This window comes from Carettochelys insculpta, chromosome 14, assembly GCF_033958435.1.
Source record: "Carettochelys insculpta isolate YL-2023 chromosome 14, ASM3395843v1, whole genome shotgun sequence".
NCBI lineage: Eukaryota > Metazoa > Chordata > Testudines > Carettochelyidae > Carettochelys > Carettochelys insculpta.
This window is the reverse complement of record NC_134150.1, coordinates 12,285,702-12,310,022: the sequence shown is the minus strand read 5'-3', so window position 1 is coordinate 12,310,022 and position 24,321 is coordinate 12,285,702. Positions and strand designations below refer to the sequence as shown.

Here is a 24,321-nt window from a genome sequence, read left to right as displayed (position 1 = left end):
GTAGAGAAATTAAAGGAAAGGTAGAAATGAAACCCTTACAAACCTCTTGAGTTGTTTCCCTAAAGCTAAAATAGTGCCAATCGGTTTCCAAACAGATGTATGAGATGATGACACCACAGTCTGCTTTAATGCCAGTACTTAGGAAAATACTGTAGAATTCAAGTTCATGAAAAGAAGATCAGGGTCCTGGTCCTGTACTTACAACCATGCAGGTGCACCAATGTACCCCCAAGGAATCCCACTGTCCTCTGTTTTCAGAGCAGAAATGTTCCTTAGCAAGCACATACATTTAACAAATCAAAGAGTCCAGCCAATTAGAAATACTAGTGTAGTGTTCAGAAAGATTTGGAAGTTGGTAACCTTATTTGAGAGAGAAAATTATGGTGTATCATGGATAATGTTCTTCTGATAGTTCTCAGTGTCAGGGGAAAGAGTTGCAGTGTGACACAGTCATTGAGCTCTTGCAAAAAATTTTTGGTAAATTTACTTGCCCTGTCTTTGTGATAGTGGCAGTGGTGCTTCCAGCCATGCTTAGTTGAATTCTCTTTAAATGTTAACTTAGGAAAAAAAGAGGGAACCACACAAAATGTAGAGTCAGCAATGCTTTGTAGGGTATTTAAAAACATCAGGTTTCACATTTTTTTAATTCTCCTTATGGTCTCTTCTGTAGATATAAATGTCAACAGCACTTAAATTGTGAGCATTATATGAAAAATTAGTAGCACTTAGTAATTGGTATGTTACAGTACTAAATATTTGACTAATTTCTTCTCTGATTTCAGTGGTACTTTACAGAATACTTATATTAATAGTATATTAATAGAGTCCAAAAGAGTAATTTTGGATGTCCGTTAGTATAAGTTTGACTAGTATTTGACCTACTGAGACATAGAGCATAATTTTCACTAAGGCTGTGTCTGGATTCAGTCCAGCTGCAGGCAGCATGATGCAAATGAGGGTTCTCGAAATTGCAAATAGCTGTTCATTTGCATATTCATGTGGGTCATTTGCATGCTTATTGTAGAAAATGCAGTGTAGACATGGTTCTGCTGGCAAAAACCCCCTCTGTTGCTAGCCCCTTATCCCTGGTTGGTTTCAGGGATAAGGGTCTGGTGACAGAGGGGTTTTTTGCCAGCAGAACCATGTCTACACTGCTTGTTTTCTGCGGAGTATGCATATGAGCTGTGCAGATATGCAAACAAGCAACCATTTGCAATTTTGTTAACCCTCATTTGCATCATGCGGCTGGCAGCTGGACTGAATCTAGATGCTGCCTTAAAGTATAGGAATGCATTTATAGCTCTAAATATTGTTGTAATTCATATTGTACAATACATTTACTCAAGAAGAAAACAAATTTTACAACTTTCATAAAACTTTGAGGGCCAGTTTCTTGGCTGCACTGTTTATTCTTGGTGTAGTGGAGGAGATAAAATGGGGAAAGAGCAGCTTCTTTGATCTTTGGTTGAAATGACTGCTGGTATAATTTAAATCAGCCTGGACCTTGCAATACTTTGCAAAATATTAATCAAGCTTAGTTCATAAGACTGTAGGCATATATAGTTTGTGCAATAGGGCCATATTCGCAGCTGCCATAAATCAGCGTAGCCCCATTGACTTCAAAAGAGCTATGGGATGAGAAGGCCCCAAATATTTGCAATGACCTGAATAATTTTGCCATGTGACATACAGTGGTGTTTCCTGTTACACATCTGGGATATACTATCCCAGAAATCACTGGCAAGGTTATATATATTGTACATGCTGACTGAATAGACACTGGATCTATATTCCATATGAAAAGAAAATCACTCATCCACTCTTTTGATTTTTTTTTCAAGGTCATCTCTTCATTTGAGAGATTAATTCCATATGTCAAAACGCTATGTTAGATTTTTTTTTTTTTTTTTTTTTTTTACCACACAAGTAGGAAAGTTTTCTGTGGTTTACACTGTGGTGGATATATGTTTTTTTTCTGTGTATCACTATTAAACTGGAACCATAAATGTCTGTGAGGCTAATATGAGGTTTTCATTCTTTTCAGGGAAAAAAGCCACATGCCTTTTTAATACATGTTCCGTGATAAAGTTCTGTAGTTTCATGGTTTGATGTAACTACTAGACTCAAACTCTGTAAATTATTTATAGAAAAAGTGCACAATAATTTCCAAAAAAAAAGAACCAAGTCCTGAATCTAGTGAAGAATATGCCAGATCTGCCATTGATACCCAGGGTCAGGATTTGGCTGCAAATCTTACTACCATCTCCCCTTCATCTTTTCTTTTCAGTTAGAAAAAATTGAGACTCAACATGCATGAAGACATGCATCATTGTGTCTCTGTTCTGATGTGTGACCTACCTCCTAGTCTAGATCTACACCTCTCCAGAAAAGTTGTAACTGTTGTACACTGCAGAAATGGCCTGAGTGGATTTGACAGTGATGGTATTTGCCACTTGAATTCTATTCGACTCACAATAGCTCACTGACATATTTTACTTCTAAATATTGCCACAAATGCAGTTTTTCAGAAAGTTTATCCCAGATAGCTGCTTGGACTTTTTTTTAAATGGTCTCTTTGCCTGGGTGGCTTCTCTGAAATCTGCATCAGAGGACTCAGGCCAAGATGCTTGAAAACTAGAAGAGACTGATTTTAAATTCCATACCTGAACCTCAGGTCACACTCACTTCTGGAACTAACATACAATATTTGTTGAATAGTAACAGAGAGAACGCCATGCTAGTCTATACACTATCAAAACAAAAAGCAGTCAAGTAGCACTTTAAAGACTAGCAAAATAGTTTATTAGGTGAGCTTTCGTGGGACAGACCCACTTCTTTGGACCATATGGTCTGAAGAAGTGGGTCTGTCCCACGAAAGCTCACCTAATAAACTATTTTACTAGTCTTTAAAGTGCTACTTGGCTGCTTTTTGTTTTGATACAGTATTTGTGTGTGGGTGTTATACAAGGTTTCACTGTTGGACATACCCTCTTTGAGATCATATGTTAAACTGAAATTCCTTGTTTCCCAGTAAGTTATATTTCTTTGGACGTAACCTTGGTGTTGTGGCCTCTTTCTTTAAAGAGACCCTGAGATTGTACCTGACATATTGTGACCACATAATGACTCTTGCTTTGTTCACACAGTCATTTCCCTCCAAGCCTGTATTTTGTTTATAGTATTTACCTGCTGATTATCAAGGTGATTATCAAGTCAGTCATTAAATGTTGTAACCACATAACAAATACTTTAGTGGTAGCATATCCATGAGGAAGTATAATAGACATGAATAGCGAATAGACGTGATTATCTGTATACTTGTAAGATACAGTGACATAAAACCAATGCATACAGTGTTACAGAGCGAATTAATCACCTGATAGCTTAATACAGAGGGGGAGCAAACTTTTTTATGTCGGTCCCTACTTTTCATCCCTGCAATTAACAGGGCCCCCCAGCCTGTCTAATGTAATCCAAACCAAAGGAAATTTTGGTTATGTTCATTTGGGGCAAGGGTGGGGGAATGACTTTCTGCTTGTGTAAGAAATAAGTATGTAGAATGTAAAAGCTTTAGGAATTGGTATACAAATACATAAAAATAGAAACAAAGTTCAACATTTTAATTAGATGGATGAGCCTGAGAGCTGGCAGCCAATGATGCTGCACCTCCTTACAAAATTTCACACCCCTCTACAAGGGTCCACCACTCGCTTTGTGCACCTCTGGCTTAAAGAGCTGTTTGGTCAGTGGTAATTTAAATAGAAGTAAATGATCTGGCGAAGTTGGCTGAAAGCTGAGTTGTTGATTGTGCTGAACCATTCTTGGCTTCCAAAGGGTATTTTTAACTAGGTGGGTCTGGAACTGAGGGAGCTGTAGAAAAGTTGGGAGAACCCAGAAAGAAACAGACATTGGACGAAAACAAAACAAATAATACCAACCAGAACAAAATATTACCACTCAGATAATTTAAACGCTCATGGATATAAATTATAAAATGTTTGCAAAACAAAGCAATTCATCCCTGTCCTTTGCATTTCAAACAGCAGCACTGGGCTTTGCTGTTTGGAATAAACTACCATAATCTGCCCTGTTTGGAGAGCTCTACCATATTTGCACTCCATTTTGGTCAATGTCATGGCCATGGGGTTTTAAAAATCATAAATGCCATGATCTCAGTTATTTAAATGTGAAACTTCCTGGTGTTGTAGTTATAGGGAGCCTGACCAAAAAGGAGTTGAGGGATGGGGTCACCAGGTTATTGTAGCTGGGTTGATGGTACTACTTCCCTTACTTCTGCACTGCCACTGGTGGTGACTTTGCTTTCACATCTTGGCAGCGGCTGGCCAGGAGCCCCGCCCTAAAAGCAGAGCCACAAACTGCCACACAGAAGTTAGGATCCCATGGTGTGGTATTGCCACCCTTATTTTTGTGCTGCTACCTGCAGAACTGGGCGTCCAGTCAACAGCCACGGCTATTCATGTGCCTAAGTCCGAGGGCAGCAGCGCAGAAGTAAGGGTACCAATACCATGACACTCGCCACTAAAATAACCTTTTGACCCACTTTCATGTCAGGACATCCAATTTGAGAAATGCTGCTCTTGCCCCCCTTCACCCCCAGTGAAATCCTGTATACACTCATCCCTTGTTAAACGAGTACTTCACTTACAAGTACTTGCTAAAATGAGGGATATGTATACCTACCTTTTGTTTACTAGATGAGTGAACTCCCCCTGCTAATATGAGCCTTACCCCCGCCCCCCGCAGCCCCAACTTGCCTCAGCCTGAATCCCCAACCTACTGCAGCCTGACCCCCCTGCAGCCCCAAACCATGGCAGCCTGACCCCCACCAGCCAGCCCCACGGCCCCAAACCGCAGCAGCCTGACCTCCCTGCTGGCCCCCTGCCAGCCCTGAAGCACCAAACCGCAGCAGCCTGACACCCCCTCCCGCCCCCCCAGCACCAAACTGCGGCAGCCTGATCCCCCTCTGCTGGTCCCACGGCCCAAGTCTGCCACAGCCTGGCTCCCCCACTAGCCATTATTGACTGACCCCACTGCTGTGCTGTGCTTTGGTGTACTTCTAGTCTGGCAACAGTCACTTTCTTGCATAAATCAAATACTTATTGCAAACCTAGATTGAGTGCACCAATCTACTCCTGCATATGGAATACTGTAGAAAAATCTGTTCAAGCTAAATTGGAAGGGGGTTGGTCTATTACATTCTAAGTTCATGCCTTAGAAGAGGGGTGATATACCTAGCAAAAGTAAGGTTATTGTGTGTTTTACCACATCAACATGAAATAACAGCACAGTTGGTTGCTGGCTGTTACCAAAGAGAAGAAATATAGATCACCTACACAGGTATCATTTAATAAACCAGTACCTTTAAATAATTGACTGAGGAGCACAGGCTTACAAAATGTCAAATGGTGCCGCCCAATATTGACTGTAAACCTAAAACTCAGCTTTAAATCATTGTTTAAAAGAGAACCTGGTTGATGTTAAATATAATAAGCCTAATTCCAATCTCACACTGGTGCAAATCAACAGTGAAAATATTTCCAAGACCAGTGTCTGATGAAGTGAGTCTGTGCTCACGAAAGCTCATGCTCAGAACTTTTCTGTTAGTCTATAAGGTGCCACAGGACCCTTCGTTGCTGAGTGAAAATGGAGATTGAACACTACAAAAGTGGAGTTTTTTGTTTTATTTTTAAATGTCCATATATTTAGTATTCTCGTCACTCAGATACACAGACTGCTTCTGGATTCAAGCTTAATTTAGTTTTGGTATAAGGAAGTCTCCAATATAAGTTACATAAGAGAAGCATTTGCCAAAGGAGGGTGTGGGGCTGTTACTGGATGAGGAAGGTAATCTGGTGACATCATATGGGAAAGGCTGAAGTTCTCAATGCTTGGTTTGCCTCAGTCTTCACAGACAAAGTCAGCTCCCAGACTACAGCACTAGGCAATGCAGTATGGGAAGGAGATGGGCAGTCCTCAGTGGGGAAACCAGGTTAAGAGCTATTTAGAAAAGCTAGATGCACACAAATCCATGGGTCCAGATTTAATGCATCCAAGGGTAGAGGGAATTGGCAGACGTCATTGCAGAGCCTTTGGCTATTATCTTTGAAAACTCGTGAAGATTGGGAGAGGTCCAGATGACTGGGAAAAGGCAAATGTAGTGCCCATCTTTTTAAAAAAAAAAAAAAAAAGGAAAGAAAGCCAATCCAGGGAATTACAGACCCATTAGCCTTTCCTCAGTCCCCAGAAAAATCATGGAAGGGTCCTCAAGAAATTCATTTTGAAGTATTTAAAATAGGGGAAAGTGATCAAGAATAGTCAACATGGATTCACAAAGGGCAAGTCACGCCTTACCAATCTGATTAGCTTCTATGATGAGGTAACTGGCTCTGTGGACATGGGGAAGTCAATGGGTGCGATATACCTTGACTTTAGCAAAGATTTGATAGGCTCCTGCAACATTCTTGCCCATAAGTTAAGGAAATATGGATTGTAAGATGGATAGAAAGCTGGCTGGATGGTCAGGACCAACAGGTAGTGATCAATGGCTCTATGTGTGGTTGGTGGTCATTTTCAAGTGGGGTGCCCCAAGGATGGGTTATAGGGCTGGTATTGTTCAACATCTTTATTAATGACCTGGATGAGGAGATGGATTGCACTCCCAGGAAATTTGCAGATGACACTAAGCTAAGGGGAGAGGTAGTACGTACGTTAGAGGGTCAGATGACACTAAGCTAAGGGGAGAGGTAGTACGTGCGTTAGAGGGTAGGGTCCAGGGTTACTTAGATAAATTGGAGGATTGGGTCAACAGAAATCTGATGAGATTCAACAAGGAGAAGTGCAGAGTCCTGCACTTGGAATGGAAGAATCTCAAGCATCGTTACAGGGTGAGGACGGACTTGTTAAGTAGCAGTACAGCAGAAAAGGATCTGGGGATTACAGTGCATGAGAGGCTGAGCATGAGTCAACAGTATTCCCTTGTAGCCAAGAAGACTAATGACCTATTGGGGTGCATTAGGAGAAGCATTTCCAGCAGATCTAGCGAAGTTATTATTCTCCTCTATTCAGCACTGGTGAGGCTGCATCTAGAGTATTGTGTCTAGTTCTGCACCCCCAGTATAGAAAGGATGTGAACACATTGGAGCAGGTTCAGCAGCAGGCAATGAAAATGATTAGGGAGCTAAGGAGTAGTATCTCTCATCTACAAATTAGTTAAAAAGATGGTGACATCATGACCACACAGAGGTTCTTGTGCAGAGTCAGGTGTTGCCTGACTTTCAATTTGTGCGCTGTATGGGGAAAAAAGCCCTGCCTCTCTGCATTGGTTTGTGAAGATCAGCTTACAGACTAACATAACATTGATTGACCTTTCATCTATATTTAACTCTGTATAGAAGCTAAGTTGAGACACCAGGTAAAGTAAATTTGGTCTTCAGGTTGAGATCTCTGGTGAACAATAGTCCATATCATTAAACAAACACATATGTCACAATTTGGCATGGTTGGCACACTCCTCTCTAGAGATACCAGCTGATCCTGCACAAAATTAACTAGCCTACCACTAAATTTTGCCTCTACAATCTAGAGAATAATACAGCTCTTCTAAGTCACAAGTCACTAAGCAGCATGGCTATATCTGCAGCTTTCGTGCTATGCTAGTAAATGGTGCTGCCATAGTTTCCATTACAGCCTGTCAGTTAACCCAAAGATATATTTTAAATGTGACCAGGGTGGCAAAGATTTAAATTAGATTTGATTTACATAGATCAAGGGGGCAAATCAATATAATTAGTCAAAAATCACATTTACTAAATTCATTCTTGTTTGAATGGGTAATATTTTTATTTATTAGTAATACTTTTAAAGCACTGTTTTTTATTGATGAATGGCTCAGTATAGTTTATTTCCTGAAATGTTATGGTTGCCAGACTTTATAGGGTATTGCCTTTTTAGTTGAGGAGACCAGCAAAAAAATTAGCTTTGGGCCTTATTTTCAACAGTGCTCAGCCCAGAATTCCAGCTGAAGTCAATGGAAAATGCTAGTTCTCAGAGCACCTGAAAATCAGACCTAGAGGAGCATGACAAAATGTATCTTGATGCTTCATACCTGGATGATGCTTTAAAAGCAATAAACTTTGCTTGAACTTTATTAGGAAGGACATATGTTGTTAAACCTGAATGCTAAAAAGCTGAATGACATTCATCCCTTCCTTTCAAAACATTTTAAGATTTAGCTCAACTAATGTCTTCTAATCCTGTTGATGTGTTTTGCCAATAGGGTTGTTTTAATATTGTATGTATAGCTTTTTTTGTTTAAACAGCTTTTACTGAAATCAGTTACGCATGTCAAACAAGCATTTAGTTAGTGTCTACTAAAACAGCTTTTAGTCTTTTGTAGCTATTTTGGTAAGGGCTTTGAGCCATTTTCGTGATTTTCACCTTCATAGATTGCCTTTGTTTGCCCCATCAGAGTTCAGAAGAGGTAAACAAAAGAATTCTTTGTGGTAACAAAACAAAAAGCAGTCAAGTAGCATTTTAAAGACTAGCAAAATGGTTTATTAGGTGAGCTTTCCTGGGACAGACCCACTTCTTCAGACCATAGCCAGACCAGAACAGACTCAATATTTAAGGCACAGAGAACCAAAAACAGTAAGCGACGAGGACAAATCAGACAAAGACAATCAAGCTGAGCAAATCAGAGAGTGGAGGGGTGGGGGGGAAGGTCAAGAATTAGATTGAGCCAAGTATGCAGACAAGCCCCTATAGTGACTCAGAAAGTTCCCATCACGATTTAAACCATGTGGTAATGTGCCAAATTTGAATATAAAAGCCAGCTTGGCTGTTTCCCTTTCCAGAACGGTGCAATAATTCAGTAACACACATACCTTTAGGTCATTGACAGAATGCCCCATTCCATTAAAATGTTGACTAACTGGTTTGTGGATCCTGGAGTGTTTTGATGTCTGTTTTGTGCCCATTGACCCTTTGTCTAAGGGAGTTAGAAGTCTGTCCAATATACAAAGCATCTGGGCATTGTTGGCACATGATGGCATATATGATGTTAGTAGAGGAGCATGAGAAAGTGCCCGTGTTTCTGTGAGTAACCTGGTTAGGTCCAGTGATGGTATTTCCAGAGAAGATATGTGCACAAAGCTGGCAGCGGGCTTTGTTGTAGGGAAGGGTTGCAGGACTGGTATTGTGGTAACAGGTGAAGATTAAAGTAACTTCCAGCCTCTGTGTGAAACATAACTACCATAAAGGAAGATAAATACAGAATTCTAAGAGACCAGTACTATAAATCGCTAATAATGAACAAGAAAAAACTCAACACAAAACCCCAAACAAACACAAACAGAGACTGGGGGTTATGATGATGAATGGAATAACTTTTGTTGAACAATAATCTGTGTGTTATATAGTCTTAATGATGTTTTATAACTACATTATTTAATGATGCAATCATATGGTATTAAAAACAACCCACAAAAATTATCTATAGTGTGTTATGTGCCTTAGTGCCTCTAGGGTTAAATGGGAATTCAGGACATAACAATTTTTTAAACATAGCTTGTCATTTTAGCTTCTTTGGGTGTGTCAGATCCTTCAGTGTCTCAGATCATTGGCTCCATGAGGTGCTTTAGCATAAACTCTGTTGATGACATCCCATTTCACACAGTACTCTGCTGCAGCATAGATCTAGCTTTGTAAAGGGGCATAAAATATTTTTTACTACTACAGAGTGTGCTCTATGACTTCAACAGTAGTTTATATGCCAAGGAATATAAAATAATTTTGAAGTGGGGAAAAAGTCTCTTAGGTGAGTCCACCAAGACTGTCTGCCTGTTTAAGTGGAGTGTTGTGGTCGTTGAGGAGTCTGCTGCTTCATGGCTCTGGAAAAACTCTCAGAATCTGAGACTTCAGGTGACCTAGAAAGCAGAGACCACTCTTTTCTGCTGTGCAGTATTGATCACTCTGCATAGCAAGAGCAAGAAATATTTGTTTTATGTGAAGGAAAAAAGGACAAAGAATTGTTTTGGGCCCCCACAAGCAGCAAATAATAGTCCTGATTGGTAAGAGGAATTGGTATTGGGAAATAAATAATTTCATTTTTAGGTTCCCCATTCAGATCCTCTTTGGCTAGCATTTGTCATCTGATGCTAGTTTGGCAGCCTATTGGAAATTATTTTGTGGTGTCACTACAGGTGTGTACATTATAAAAGCCATCCCCACAACTGACAATAGTACATACACTTCTTGGAAACTTTATCAGATTAGACGGTTTATCTATGTCTAGGAGGACTAGTGTTCCCTCTAAGATTTTTTGTGCATGTGCGGGATGAATTTCGTTCCATGTACCAATATGGAGAGGATGTGTCACGCATCACCTCCATTTTGGTGCACATAACAGAATGCTTTCTTTATATGGATGACGTGTGGCTGGAGTGGAACTGAGGCATGTGGCGTGTGGTTCAGGGTGGGGATGAGGGCTCTGGTTGTGGCTTCAGGCTTGGATGGGTCTGAGGATGAGAGGCTTGAGGTATGTGAGGAAGCTTAAAGCTGGGGCAGAGAGTTGAGATGAGGCTGTGGTTGGGGGTTTGGGATCTGGTTTGCGGCTGGGGATGAGGGGTTTTGGGTATAGGCTCCCCTGGGAGAGAGGGCTGTCCTCTCCCATCCTCTCTCTCACTGTAACAGCTCTGGGCCAGGTAAAGGGCACCTCTGTGCTGTTTGTGGCAGCTGTGGTGAGACTAGGTTGGGAGGCGCTCTTCTCTTCCCATTATGGAAGGTCCATGCAACTTGGAATGGCGGGGGAGAACTTTGAGAAGTCGTCTCTCCTTTGGAGAGCTGCCATGAGCAAGGTTGCTTTACTTCCCAGTTGCAGCAGCTCTATGTGTGGCAGCCCTGGCCCCATGTATGGGGTTTATTAAGCAACTATGTGGCTGCACAGCTTACAGCAGGGGTGGGCAATAATCTTCACAGAGGGGCCACTACACAGGTTTTAGTACTGGTTGTGGGCCTCCTGTGCGCGACCCTCCCCCCCCGAATGGGTGGGGGCCTTGGACAGAAAGGTTGGAGCTGCAGGCTGCAGAGAGGCTATATTTACACTACAAGATAAATTTGAATTTATTAAAATTGACTTTGTAACACTTTTATAAATTTGAATTGGAGTATCCTTACCTCCCCACAGGCTCCCCACAAAGCCGACTTATTGCTGCCACACTCAATTGCCAAACATCGACTGCTGCACCAATGCATTGTGGGAACCTATCCAACAGTTCCATCAGCTCTGTAGCGTTCTGGGTATTTTTGCTGGTGCAGCATGGGAAAAAATGCACCGCAAGTGGTTTTTGGTATGTTGTGTGATCTTCTCACATTGCATTGCCCTCATTGCCCTCCCATGGAAAGCAAATGGCCATTTTTCCAGGAGGAAGGAAGGAAAAGTAGGGCATCAATGAAGATAGCCAAATTAACTGAAATCTCTTGTTTCTACAACTGAATTGCTTTTTATAGCTGTAGATGTAAGTGAATTATCAAAGATTTTACAAAAAGCAGCAGGTGTCTCCAATGGGCTTACAGTGTGGCAAGGTGTTGGTGTCTTTTCAACTGGCCCTTCACCCACTCTTCCCTATGTTAAGGGGGCAAAACTTGAAGAAAGAGGATGGGAAAGGTTAGGAAAAAAGATTTTTGGCTTCCTGCTACACTACACAGAGTTGTCCAACATGGGGGGATGGAGCTCGCCAAATTTCAACAAGTGGTCGTGCTCAAGTGTGGGGACTAGCACTGACTGACTTGTCAGGGTGCCGGACCCCCTCATCCCATGTGCGGGGGTGTTGGGTGAATTGGAGGATGATGGGTCAGTTGACATTGTCCTCCAAAAATCTTTTTGTGCAAGGTAAGTGTGTGGAGGGGGGGCGGGGGGACCATGGCAGCAGAGTCAGTTGAAATGGTCCCCACAGTGGCTGCAAGCCCCTGAAATATTTTTCAGTGGGGGAATGTGGGATATGTTGCTCCGAAGTCAGTTGAAATGGTGTCCCACGCAGCAGCAAGCCCCCAGAAATCTTAATCCCTTCCACCAGCAACAGAAAGCCCCTGAAAACATTTTTGGTTGGGGTGGGAGACTAGTTGAAGCAGTCCCCCTTGCAGCAACAAGCACCTGAAAAGTTTAGCTGCCAGGAAAGATTTCCACGTGGGAGCAACAAGCACCCAAAAATCTTAGCCACCAGGAGAGACTTATCCCTGGAGGCAGCAAACCATCCAAAATCTTTCACACCCTTGGAGCCCTCACCACGTGCAAGCCAGGACATGGTGCTGCCTGGCACCATGGTCTACACTGAACAGCAGGCACGTCCTTTTATTGGGTTGGGGGCTAGCCACATGATGTGATTGGGCACGGGAAAGACCTCCCACTGCATGGTGCCTGTGGGGGAAGGAGGAGGGCCCCTGAACAAATGTCAACCTCAGAAAAGAAGTTTCTCAGCCTCTCTTTCATGCATGACCCCCGCAACAGCCTAGCTGTCATGGTGTGGTGGAGCAGGGGCTGGCATCAGTGCTGGAAAAAAAAATAAATCCAAGTACTCAGCTTGCAGAGGTAGAGACAGAACCATGAACTCTGTGTTTGGGCTATTTATAATGGGTAGATGCTCTCACAGCACATTAGTAAAGAAAGAAAGAAAAGTTTCTTAGCCTCCCATACAAGCACAATCCCACAGCCACGGGCTTCCTGGTGTCAAATTCAAATTCATGGGCTTCCTATTACCTACTTCTTGGACACCTGAAGAGTAGTGGAGATGGAAGTGGCCATAGCGGATACATATGGGTCACCTCTGGAGGCTAATGACTTAGATTTTAAGACATGGCGCTTCCACACTGGCCTTCAGTCAGACTTCTGAATTTGAATTTGCCACTACTCCCAGCCAATGTCGATAATGTTATGATATCAATCTTAACGCTCCATAAAGCGAGCTAATGGTATTTACAAGGAAGACAGGGATGTTGTTAATATCGAGCTTACTGCAGGAAATTCAAATTTTTCTCGTAGTGTTCACGTAGCCAGAGAGACAAAGAGAATGTGTGAGTATGAAAGAGAAATACTTTGGGTGTGAGAGAGATACTTTGTGATGCAAATTGAGTGTGTGCTGCAGTGTATATGTGACGGTGACTGTGTGTGGCATTGACTGGGTATGTGTAACAGTGACAGTGTGTGTGCTGGCTGCTGCCGGATAAGTTTCTGAGAAAAGCCACCCTGTCTCTTTAAGATAAATCTGCCCTGCTCTGTTGTCTCCCTCTTCCCCTGCTCTGCACTCCAGAGTGAATCGCTTACCGTGCATGCTTCAGACTGGAGTAGCTCCACCGTGTGTCTCCCTCTCCCAGATCTGTGCTCTGCAGAGGTGGGGTACAGGGGCAGGGGAACACCCTGACTTCAGCACTAGCCTCTCCCCTCACCATCTGCACAGCTAGCAGGAGAATCCTGGGAGCAGCTCAGCTGCAGACAGAACAGGGTGGACGGTGGGACAGCTGAACGCATGCTTCTGGCTGTATGCACGCTGCTAATAAGCTGGGTGGGCCAGATAGAAATGCTTGGCAGGCTGGATCTGGCCCCCAGTGCAGATTTTGCCCTCACCTGGCTTAGAGGGAACTGCAATGGGGATTGAAATATATTTTCCCATTGTAAGAGTCTTGTAAGTACAGGGCTGTTGAGGCATATTTTGTGTGTTGTGTGTTGCGCTACTTTATCTTTGTGCTACCTGTTCTGTAGGTGGAAAGAGGATTTGGGATTCCAGAGCTCTCAAACAGGCACCTTTTACAAACACTTCTGGGCTAATCTGAAGACAGCTGAAAGCAGTGGGAGGTTTTTGCATTGGCTATGGTGGACTTTGGTACAGACCATAAATAATCATAAAAGAGAAAAATAAAAATAGCTTGAGTTTCTCATGTAAAGTTGCCTTTGGAAACTGTGAGCACAGATTATTTATGCCTTCTTACATATCATTCATGTTTTTGCAGGTCGAATTTGAATGGCTTAGGCAATTTTGGTTTCAAGGTAAACGCTATAAGAAATGCACTTACTGGTGGTTTGAGCCAATGGCTAAACTGGAGGAATTTTGGAAAAAGATGGAGTTTATGGTAAGTACTGGTAAACAGCCTAAAGTTCTTAAGATCCCAATTCTGCACATGAATGGCATGCATAGTGACTATTTTAATTGTGTTGTAGAATCAGGCTTAAAATTTTCAATATTTGTCTACTCTTTATAATGCCAGTCCTTCCTTCCAACTCTCCACTGGAGCAGGAGAGGGAATAAAATAGCAAACTAAATGAACAAAAGTATACTGTAAAGTATGATGTCAAAGTATGGGATTATTACTTAATATTATGTACGATTTATTTTCACTGGAAATTTTCGGCCCTATCCCCACCATTCACATAGCACTCTGGCAGCTAGCTCTGCTGATCTGTTGATAAAAACATTTATATGCAGTTTCACCAGTGGATCAAGCATGGAGAGGAACACTAAACAGTGTGTTGTGCAATGCTTGAGTGGGTAAGATCCCTGTGTCCTTTGAAAAATATATCCAGGTCCTTGTTCTGCACTGGGGATTTGTCCCAGTTGCAGCCATTTTGATAAGCCATTGATGTAATGACACCTGTGCAGTCTGTGAGCTCTTATTACAGAACTGTTAGAAAACTGTACTGGCACAGTTTACTGTAGTTTCAAGTATTGCCTGTCTGCAAGAAGTTTTTGCACTGTTGACTGGCTGTAGATGGCTGTAACTAAGGTCAAGTCCCTGCATGGAAGAATTTGCTTATATATAATAATGGTTAAGAGTACCAAGTATGGACATGGCTTACACCAGCAAAACTGTCTGTTTGCGCACATCTCTTCATCTAGCACTCTGAGTGAAATAAGCCACACGAGCAAAAATGTATTTTTACAGGTATAACTGTTTGCGCTAGGGACTTTGCTTTCTCAGCTATGCTGATCAGGTGTAGCATTATCACACACCTGATTGACATAGCTATGTTAGCATAACTTTGTAGACTTAATCTTGAACAAATCCCCATTGTAGAGGAGAGCCTGAACATCTCATTTGAGTAGTTAGGTTACAGTGGCATTGAATGTGGGCCCAATCCTGAGAGTTATAGTGTACTGAGAGCTCATCAGTGGTAGTTTCAGGTACACAAATCACGTCTCCTGTGTAACTTTCAATTTGAATAGTTTCTTCCTTCACCAACAATAGCAGGTGACAGTTCATACTAAACCATGAATAGGAAAATGTTTTTGCCTCCTGGAACTCAAGTTCTACAACATGAATTTTTCAGCAACTGCTATCACAAACACTCAAAATACCACAGAAAATCAGAACTTTGATGTCCATGTTCCTACCAGCTGCAGAAAGAAATCAGAGCACCCTGGATTTTACCAGTGAAAAAAGAGGTGGTTTGTAACTATTTCATTTTTTCTCTCTCCTTTTTAAATCTATATGCACTCCCATTTTGGTGATATTTTTGGATCTTAAATTACTTTTATCCTTTCTAAAACAGCTTCTCAATTTATTTTTCTTTGAAATAATCTACTTTTTTTCAACACAAAGATTTAGTGAGGCAGGCGCAAGATTGTTTTAATGTTATTTTTGTAACCATTGTGGGTTGGGAACTTGGAAAAAGAGCAAACCTGGGAACTCCCAAGGGACTGGTTTTCTGGAACGGGTGTGACATTACCATGTGTCTCTAATTAGAAACATGGTGGCATCAGTTATCTCCTTTCAACAGGCCTCAGGATGATATTTATCAGCAAACTGAAGGTTTAGTCCAAGACAGAAGCTGATTCTAATTTAATTTTTAAAAATTGCTTTAATGTTGTATGATTTCTGACAATTTAGTTTCAGCTCTTAATTTCAGCTTTTGAGGAAGACAGTAGAGAATTTTAATTGAAAATATCTATTGTTTTGATGAGTCTTTAAGTAAATTTGGTGTTTATTGTATTTGGGACCCAGATGAAACCTCTTTCAGTTCTTATCCTTCTCTTTATACCTGCAGCATGTACCACATTATTTTAAAGTGCTACTTAACTTCTTTTTTGTTTTGACAGTATATAGTTCTCTTTGTTACTAAGTCTTTTAAGAACTGACGGTAGGGGACACTGTTGAGCTGCAATTTTAATGCACTAGCAAAACTGGACTTGAGAAAATACACAGAAATGTAGCATTAACTGTCAAGAATTATCCCTGTTGCTTCAAGTTAGCTGTAATCTCTAAGATTCCATAACACAGGAAATCAATTGTGGGCTAACAAATTCAACAGCAATTTAACATTAAAAAGTGCAGTCTTTTGGTGCACATTTGAATTCTCTTGAAATAAGTTAAATCAAAACAACATATCTGGAGGTACCTGGCAGTGTACAGTCAATGTATTTGTGTAAATCATAATTACAATAATTTTAGCTGATAATTTTGTCTCTACAGAAGCACTATTTAAGTTTCCTCCAAAAGGGAAATGCTACTTTTAACAAGTGGTGTGTTCTTCTTTGCCGCTGTATGAACTGTGCACATTTGTCTCTGTATGAACTTTTATCACACATTTTTGTATGTAGGTATGTATGTATCCAGAATTTTATGAATGCAAGTCTTGGTCTCTTTGTTTTTATTTTAAGTTTTCCTGTTTCAAGATTATTTTTTAAAAATATTTTTCTAAAAACGGCTTCTGTTTTTGCTAACTGTAATTGCTCCAGAATGACACCAAAATAATAATTTAACAAAGTGTATTCCAATGTTTCCTAACCTCAGGGTTGTATTTAAAATTTTTATACACTGTTTTATCATAATGTTTATTCTTGGCATTTCTTTCCCTTAGGATAGTTTTATCCAGGGCTCACTCTTGTGATGTAAATGTTAAACCTTTCATTTGAATGACATTCTGATAAAACATCACATTTCCCCCATAAATGAATTTATGAACCATTAAATCCAGAGCAGGTTGACCAGTCTTCACCTTCCTTCTCCCCCCCACCACCTTAAAAATATGAAGGCTATTCAAATGTTTGTATTTTTTTTTAAAAAAAAGTCATCCAAGATTGCCACATTATCATGTGCAACATCAGGATAAGTGCTGGCTGAATTCAAAGAAAGAGTTACCATTTGAAAGGGACTGTACAAGCTTTGCTTTCTGGGTAAAGAGAAGCCTGAAAAGCTGAAATCTCATGTGATGTGCAGAAGTCTTGCTGTAGCTGTTCTGAGATTCTGGGGAGAGACAATTTGTCTCTCAGGGTCTGATATCATGCAGACCTCACAAACTGACATTTATTTTACCTATACAAATGTTTTATACTGCACCAAAGCTGTGGGAAAAGAAAGAATTAAAAATAAAGAAATGGGGAATTAAGACTTTTTTAAAATCTAAAGTAAGTTTGATGAAACAAAATGTAAATCACAGATATGGTTTTATTTGTGAAATGAAAAATTAATAAACTTTGATTTTACACATATGACAAATCTTCAAGATTTTTGTTAATGTATCTAATCTTCCTTTTAAAAATGAAAACACTAGTAGCACCGCATAGCATAAATTGTATTTCCTGCCTTGACAGTCCATTTAACAATGGAGAAATGTATTTATATAGCAATTGGCCGTAATAACCTTTAGTGACTTTAGTAGGTAAGAGCCGAAACTGGGATTATTAAATGTATCAATTTCATTGCCATATAAAATCACAACATACATAATTATGTTAGGTAAGATAGCCTCCATTTAATCCCACCCATTTATGCAGGGATTTGGCAAGAGAAAGAAAATGATGGCACTAAAATGTACAGTGCTATAGAAGTGACTAAGAGTTATATTTAATACCATAACTGTTTGCCTTCTGTAAAAAGGTTTCACTTTAAGGCATGAAACATACAGAAGCTAAGTGTAAGGTTTTGGCATTTAATTGTTATTTCAGGAACTCTCATGCCATTTATTTTACTGTTTTGCCATGTTTAAACAGTGAATAATGATTAAATGCAGCATACCATTCATTTTAATTTATAAAGGTACTGTACATATGGGAATATATAAATTTTATGTGATTATAATAAATGAATTGTCATTCTGTGCAGTCTGGTATCTTTAAGTACAACTGTTTCATTCTAGAGTGTGGGGGACATTTTTTTAGTAACAGTACAGTAACAGTACAACTAATTATGCCCTGCCTGTTGTTGTTATCCTCAGTAGTACCTCTGTACAGTTCCTTACACTTGAAATAAGAGGGTCAAAATATTTTCTTGTTTAATTATTTTTCTTTTGTTTCCTTTTTTAAATTATATTTCATTATTTGCTACTGTTGTATGTAAAAAAAGATATTTCAGAGTTTCTGCTATAAGCCACCATTGTCAGGATTTTGTAGTTGGTGGTAAGAACTGAGTTTAGACTGAAGCATGAGATACAGGTTCTCAGGCCAGGACTGTTATATAATTTGTGTTTCCCAGCATTTTGAAAGGTTTAGATGGCTGTTTACGTAAGTATATAGGATATCAGTGCCAATATAACTATAATGATCCATAAGGTAAATAGTCTGTGTTTTACTAAGAAAGGCTCTGAATTTTCTGTTGCTTTAACGGTTTTAAACAGTTAAAAATAGATTTAAGAAATCTGCAGGTTGATTAGTTAATATTTCTTCAGGCTTTAAAAAAAATGTAAGTGCCATTTATTATAAGGATAAGTCTTTGACAGTCAAAAGTCAGGAGATTTTAAGTTAAGGCTTAAATTCCATTCCTACCTTTCCCATTGAGTTAGATACTGCAGTTGTCACCGTCCTGTAGTGGAAAGACTCAGATTGCCATGTGATCGTATTTGCCTATAGAGCTGCGAAACATGGCTACTTAAAGGGCTGAATTTCAGCCATAACTCCTGAATTTGTGGGCTTTTCTTATCTGCTTATACCAGACCTTTTAAATTTTTTTGTTGGTTAGGTCAATTTTATGCATACCAACTTTAAAATGTTCATGGAAATTTACCCATATTTTAAAAAAATAGTAATGAAGTTTGTTTTAATTAGTTTTTGTTTGTTTGTTTGTTTTCTATCCCACTAATTTCTTTGATTCAACTATTTTCTCTTCTTGGAAAAGAGAGAGGTCATTCAGCATAATTTACTGGAGAATCACTAACAAAACATTTAAAAAAAATTGTTGTGTACCACATCGTCCGAAAATATATTTACAATTCTGAGAGAATTCAGACTTAAGCCTCCTTAACAAAATGTGTGCTGAAAGCACAAAGGAGTGAGTTTATGATTCTCTTTGAAGTGTTTTTGCAACAGGATAAGGAAAATTTTAGAAACTGTCTGATAGTGTTCAGGGTAAATACTTAAACCCCTTTAGAGAATTTCACACACAGATACTGTGCAGTAGAAAAAAGGATACTTATGTTTCCTAAAGCTGCTACAGCCTACAGCTTTGTACTTAAAGACAGAGGTGTTGAATAGAATTCTACTGAGGATACATCCAGTGACAATATCTACAGGAACATCAGAGCAAACCAGTGGATAGCACTTTCTATTTTTAACCCTTACATGAGCTGGTTGAGATCTGCACTCTGTTGGTATGAAGCACTTCTAACATTTACATTAATAATTGGGAATGCTGAGGTGAAAAAACCCTGTTACTCTTTTGGTATACTATAAAAAACAACTCTTGAAAACATGAGGTTTGGCATAACCCAGAAAACTCAATTTTGAGGCCAGGCTGCCCTGAGTTTTAGGGCATCAGATACATGTTGAGAAGGAGTTAGCACAGCACTGTGAGGTAAGTATGTGGTTGGTGGGGAGAGGAGGGTCACATTCAGTTTTAAATTACTAGACTTCTGCTGATTTGTGCTAAAAATGTAATGTTATTTCAATAACTCTCCCCCCCGCCCGCCCACATACGCATCACTGCAATAACAATAGGTTGATTGTAAAGGGCACTAAGGTCAGCTTTCTCACCTGGACCCTCCAATGTGGTGTAATGCTGAGTTCGAATTTAAAAGGTCAAATTAATGCTAGTGTGGAAACAGCATTATTTTAAATTGATTTTATTGGTCTCAAGAGGTAGCCCAAAATGCCCAGAATATGTGCATTTTGGCTGCTTTCACCTCTACTGCTCTCCAGGTGTGCAGGAAGTAGGAAACAGGAAGCCACGCAATTTGAATTCTTTGTCTTTCTGGGCAGCATGGCAATCACATCTAGCCATGAAAGAGCCCCACCATGGAGCCATCAGGAGAGCCAGGATCTCATTTCAGCGAGCAGGCTGGCCCCCGCCCCATGATGCCATGTGATGGCTTGGCTGTGGGGACTAGACAGCAGACAGCAGCATGCCCTGCCTTGTGTGGTGTGAAGGCTTCTTTCCTGCACATGATTTATCATCTTCTGAAGCCCACCTGTTTGGTGTGTTTTCACTGGGGGGAAAAGTAGTTGAGCAACCTGTTGACATGGTACAGTCAGCTGGCTGTGCCCGACGGAGAGTGCTTCACCCTCTAAAGCCCACCTGTTTGGTGGTTTTTTCCCCCTGGCATTCCCTACTTTTTCTTCTTTCCTTGACAATAATATGAAGTCTTTCCCTAGTCACATGCAGCCAGTTTGTTCACTTGGGTATCTGAAGCCCACCTGTTTGGTGTGTTTTCAATGGGCATAAAAGTAGTTGAGCAACCTGTTGACATGGTACCGTCAGGTTATTTTTTAAAGTCACTGTTCTTTAAAAAGAGACAGAATGAATCACAGTTCCAGCAGTTTCTGCTTAGAAATTTAACTGCCACATGGCGTGGCAGTAGGGGGGTGCATAATGCAGATGACTCAAACAATTCCCATTGGGGAAAGAGACTTCAGAAAAATGGCCATTTGTTTTCAACAGGAGAGGAATGAGGGCAATGCATTCTGTGGAGATGGCATCACACACCAGCCACTTGTGGGGCATTTTTCTTCCCATAACGCACTGGAAAGAAAATCCAGAATGTGATGGGGCTGTGGGAGCTCTGGGGTAGGTTCCCACAATGCACTGCTGCAACAGTCAAACTTTGGTGATTTAGTGGGGATGCACTAAGTTGACTTTGTGGGCAGGTGCAGAAACTCAACTTTGACTTTATATAACCCCAGGTTACGTCTACACTATGAGATAAATGCAATTTTATTAATATCAATTTTGTAATTCTAGAATTTTAAGTTCGAATTTGACGATCCTCACTTCCCACATGCTCATCACAAAGTCGACTCATTGCTGCCGCACTCAAACTGGGAAACATTGACTGTTGCAGTTGTGCACTGTGGGAACCTGTCCCACAGTTACCTCATCTCCATAACATTTTGAATATGCTCGCTGGTCTTTGACATCATCTTCCCACATTGTATTTTCATTTTTCCCCTCCTGTGCTGAGTAAATGTCCATTTTTCCCATTGAAAGGAAGGAAGAGTAGGGCATCCACACAGATGGCAAAAAAGTTTACAGAAAAGTCTGTCTTCTGTACAGACTTCTCAACTGGCCATCCACTGAATGTCCCCCACTCCCATGATTGCATCTGATGCCTGAAAATAATACAGGGACCCGGACTGTATTCTCAAAGTTAGAAGAAAGAGGATAGAAAAGTCTAGGAAAAAGAATATTTGACTTTCCCTTTCACTATACAGATATTGCCAACATGGAGACGTCAGTGAAATATCATACACTGAACTTATAACGTAAACAGAAATCTCAGCTAGCCTCCCCAACCTCACATTTCTGAGCGGGTCAAGGCATGAAGACAGAGAGCAGATATAAGCAAAAAGATTTTATAACCAAAATATAAAACCAGTAGGCGTCTGCAATGGACAGCAACCTCCTGAAAATATTTTTGTTGGGGTGTGGGGGAGTGCTGTCATCTGCAGCTGTTGAAGTAGTCCCCCTCAGTATCTTACACAGCAGGGATACTTCTCCCTGGCAGCAGCAAGCCCCAGTGGTCCCATGCTATGTGTGTGGGGGGAGTGTTCAGTGGGGGGCCAGTTGACTTGGTCCTCCCTGAGTATCTTAGCCACTGGGTTAGATTTCCCCCTGGCTCCAGCAAGCCCCTGAATATCTTAGCCACTGGGGAAGGCTTCTCCCTCAGTGGCCACAAGCCCCCGAATATCTTAGCTGCTGGAGAAGACTTTCCCCCAGCAGCTGCAAACCCCTGAATATCTTTCGCACCCTTGGTTCCCTAAATGCGTGCAATCTATCTGGCAGCATGGTCGGCGCTGAATGGCAGACACATCCTTTTATTGGGTTGGGGGCAACTCATGTGATGTGGCAGAGTGCGGGAAAGACCCAGACTTCATGGCACCTATGGGAGAGGGAGAGGGGGAGGGGTTTGCACACAAATGTAAACCGCTGAGAAGTTGTTTCTCAGTGTCTTATGCAAGCATGACCCCCACAACAGCCTTGTTGCCACAGGGTGCGGCAGGGCAGCTCCTAGTGCCAAGCACTGCAGGAAAAAAAATAACAACTGTGGAGAGAGAACCACAAACTCCATGTGGTGGCTATTTGTAATGGGTAGATGTGCTCACAGTGCTAATAGCAAAGAAAGACAGACATTTCTCAGGCTCTCATACAAACATGAGCCCCAGCCAAAGGCTTGCTGGTCCCACTTTGAAATTCACGGTCTTCCTGTTACTGGAGAGCAGTGGCCAGAGTGGAGCAGTAAGGGGCATTGTGGGTTACATATGGGTTACATATTAGCCTCTGGAGGCTAATAAATTCAATTTTAAGGTGTGGCACGTCCACACTGGCCTTTAATCGTACTTCTGAATTTAAGCTTGAAGCTGTACCTGTCAGGTAACTGCAATATTGTAATCTCAATATTAGTGCTCCCTAAATTGAGCTAACGGTATTTACAGTGAAGACAGTCACATGGTAATATCAAGCTAACCGTAAGAAGTTCAAATTTATCCTGTAGCATAGATGCAGCCCCAGTTTTACAAAGTTGACGTCAATAAATTACACGTTATTGCATAGTGTAGACATATCCTGAGCAGTCTACTAACTAAAGAAATTACAAAGGTATAAATAGATATAGGGTATGTCTTCAGTGGTTTATAGTGCCCCATCAGAGTCAGTGGGAATTACATCATAGACTTCAATAAAAACTGAAAAATAGGATTGAAGGAAGGGGTGGGGGATGTTAATTGTCTTGTCTGAGTTAATTATGAGCATCAAAAGAAGGGAAGCAGTCCTTGTAATATGAGGTAGTTGATGTCTCTATTCATACGATGTGTTAATGTGTCGAATTTGAACATGTACTCTAACTCAGAAATCTCTAGTTAAATTCTCTGTGTTTCAGGACACAAATTCTCAGGTCTTTAACAGAATGGCCCACTCCATTGAAGTGTTCACTGTCTGGCTTATGTGTATTGACTTTCTTGATGTCTGCTCTGTGTCCATTTATTCTTTGGCAAAGGTTTTGCCCAGTCTGTCCAGTGTACATAGTGTCAGGTCATCGTTGGCACATAATAGTGTATATAATGTTGGTAGAAGTGCACGAGAATGTGCCTTTGATCTTGTAACTAACATGTTTAGGTCCAGTGATGGTATCCCCAGAATAAATATGTGCACACAGTTGGCAGTGGGCTTTGTTGCAAGGAAAAGTTCCAGGATTTGTGTTGTGGTGGTGTAGCCTGTGATTGCTGGTGAGAATCTTTCTCAGGTTAGGAGGCTATCTATAGGAAAGGACAGGCCTGTCACCTAGAGCCTTCTGGAGTGTAGCATCCTGATCCAGAATAGGTTGTCGCTTTTTAATAATGCATTGCAGGGGTTTGAGTTGGGGGCTATAGATGATAAGTGGTGTTCTGTTGATATTCTTGGGCCTATCTTGAAGTTGCTGGTTTCTGCGTATTTGCCTGGCCCTGTCAGTTTGTTTTTTTTTACTTCTCCTGGTGCGTGATTCAGTTTTTTAAATGCTTGATAGAGGTCTTGTAGTTTTTGGTCTCTGTCGGTAGGGTCAGAGCAGCTGCAGTTGTATCTAAGGGCTGTAAATGATGGAGCGTGTGGTATGAGCTGGATGGAAGCTGGAGGCATGGAGGTAAGTTAAGCAGTCAGTGGGCCTCTGGTAGAGGGTGGTGTTGATGTGACCATCAGTGATTTGTACTGTGATATCCAGAAATGTATTTTTCATGTGGAATAGTCAAGTCTGAGATTAATGGTAGGATGCAGGTTGTTAAAATCTCTCTGGAATTCTTCCAGAGTCTCTTTATCGTGGATCCAAATGATACAGATGTCATTGACGTAGTAAAGGAGGGGTAACAGAACGAGAGCTAAGGAATTGTTGTTCTAAGTCGACCATGAATTTTTCCAATT

The 24,321-nt window shown here is 40.9% G+C and overlaps 1 protein-coding gene across 6 annotated transcripts in view; it reads left to right on the top strand.

Annotated features, from left to right (window-relative positions):
* Positions 1-24,321, top strand: part of FTO (FTO alpha-ketoglutarate dependent dioxygenase) — a 507,378-nt gene that overhangs the window by 194,408 nt on the left and 288,649 nt on the right. For all 6 annotated transcript variants that reach the window (XR_012647536.1, XM_075009181.1, XM_075009183.1 and 3 more), the window contains one exon: positions 14,020-14,139. Coding sequence is in view for 5 of the 6 variants with exons in the window: in XM_075009181.1 (XP_074865282.1) it covers positions 14,020-14,139 (120 nt within the window). In the remaining variant the exon portion in view is untranslated. The remainder of the gene's footprint in view (positions 1-14,019; positions 14,140-24,321) is intronic.